At 39.9% G+C, this 1,969-nt stretch overlaps 1 protein-coding gene across 1 annotated transcript in view; it reads right to left on the bottom strand.

Annotated features, from left to right (window-relative positions):
* Ttc3 (tetratricopeptide repeat domain 3) overlaps window positions 1-1,969 on the bottom strand; it is a 108,703-nt gene that overhangs the window by 12,620 nt on the left and 94,114 nt on the right. Inside the window, exons 39-40 of the mRNA XM_031360615.1 lie at window positions 1,874-1,967; window positions 3-100 (exon numbers count right to left, since the gene is read on the bottom strand). Of these exons, the coding sequence (XP_031216475.1) occupies window positions 3-100; window positions 1,874-1,967 (192 nt within the window). The remainder of the gene's footprint in view (window positions 1-2; window positions 101-1,873; window positions 1,968-1,969) is intronic.

Below are 1,969 nucleotides of genomic sequence, written 5' to 3'. Positions count from 1 at the left end.
TGCTCATCAGCTTGAGGCTTTTAAGATAGGCCTCTGATTGTGATGCCACACCCTGTAGTTTGCACACTTCTCGCTCCTTCCAGTTTTCAAGCACAGATACCTGTCCACACATTAGAGGATAAATATTTTATAAATATTTTACAAATGAAGATGTATAGCTACTTAAAAAATTGACACGTAAACATTGCAAAGTACTTCCCAGTTTCTCTTTAAATAAAGTATGATGATAAGCTCCTTAGAAGATGAGAATTTGAAAATGACACCCAAAGCATGTACATTAATGACACATCACGACATGACATGACTTTCTGCTTAAGCTGCACACAAGCACAGGGCCAGCATATGGCCAACCCTGGAAGACTACATTACCCATCTACTGCCACAGTCAGGACCTAGAGGCCAATGCCTCCTAAGAGGGATTTGCAGCACTAACATCTGGGGCATGCATTCAGCTTTCCCTGTTATGCAACACTGGGAAACACAGAATACCTCATTTCAATCCAGGTCAATAACCTGGACATGGCCCTCCACCAAACCTGCTGCTAAGCAGCACAAAATGTGAGCTGAATAGGCTGAGAAAATTGGAGGCAGGCATGCTGTTGTGCACTTAGCATAGCGTTGTATACCGGCTCTTAACCCAGCTCCTCTTAGAAGCACTGCATGGTTGACAGGCAACTGGGAAGTCAGCTATCTCCATACTGTCCAAGTTAAGTCTTTCCTCAGTAACAAACAGAGCTTGGTTCTAAAGTAAGTATCATAAATTACAATTTAGAAACTAAATAAAACAAACTAAAAGAAAAGCTAGGGTGTCACTTCCTTTGCTTCAGTTTTTAAAATAGTATACCAATGTTAATGTCTACCTCCCTAGGATGGAGGAATACGCAGACACCTACATTTACACATATATTGCTTTTTATTTTATATTTAGGGATAGGTTGTCCTTAGACTTGTCATTTCCCCATCTCTGCTCCTTGGTGTATCTGAGATTAGAATTACAAGTCACTACCATAGTCAGGAATGTATTTTATTAAGTAGGTCCTGGGGTATGTGTGTGCATACACATGTGCACACAATAGAGCTCAGAGGACAATCCCTAGTGTCATTTCTCAGTGACATTCACTTTCTTTGTTTGTTTAAGACAAGGGTACCTCACTAGCCTGCACCTTGCTAAGCAGGGCAAGCTGACTTGTGGGTGAGCCTCGGGGATCTGTCTATCTCTGGCTCCCCGATAGCAGCTTATTAAAAACTAGGGATTCTGGGAATGGACCTCAGGTCCTCATGGTTGCTCAGCAAGCACAAACACAGTGCCAACAGAGAGGCATCGCTCACTCAGCCCAGAAGGTACTGAAATATACATACTCAAGCTTGAGAAGTACTTAGGAGAAACAGATAAACAACAATATACTTAGAATATATCATTTGCTATTGATACACCTCACGGTATGTCACTTGACTAAATATGATAAAGGCAGTCCATGAAAAGCATACAACTATAAATGCTATATTTATATATATGTACTATATATATAAATGCTATATTTATTATATATATTATATATATATATAAATGCTAAATAAAAATGTTACAAAATTTAATATATATATTTATGGGCACAACTCTGAAACAAGTATAACATTTTGGCTTTAGGGATGTAACCCAGTGGTATGTTCAGTGAAGTTGTAGTACTGAAAAGGAATAAAAACTAAAAAATACTCAGGCAAAGAAAAATGAGCATATTTTATTTAGAAATGAGCTTATGGATGACAGCCTACTTCTTACCGTCCCAGTCTCTGTAAGAGCATTATTCTAACATCAACAGAAGCAGAGCAAAGGTCCTCTCTGCCTGTCGTTCCCCACGCACCCTGAACTCACCTCTGCAGCCACGGCTCTCTGGTGACTCTCCTCATAAAGCTCTTTCCCTTTCCTGACAGACTCTTCTACTTTTGCCTTCTCATCTGTGAGGGCACT

Source organism: Mastomys coucha, unplaced genomic scaffold (assembly GCF_008632895.1).
Source record: "Mastomys coucha isolate ucsf_1 unplaced genomic scaffold, UCSF_Mcou_1 pScaffold12, whole genome shotgun sequence".
In the NCBI taxonomy this organism is placed as follows: Eukaryota; Metazoa; Chordata; class Mammalia; order Rodentia; family Muridae; genus Mastomys; species Mastomys coucha.
This window is presented reverse-complemented; position numbering and strand designations above follow the sequence as displayed.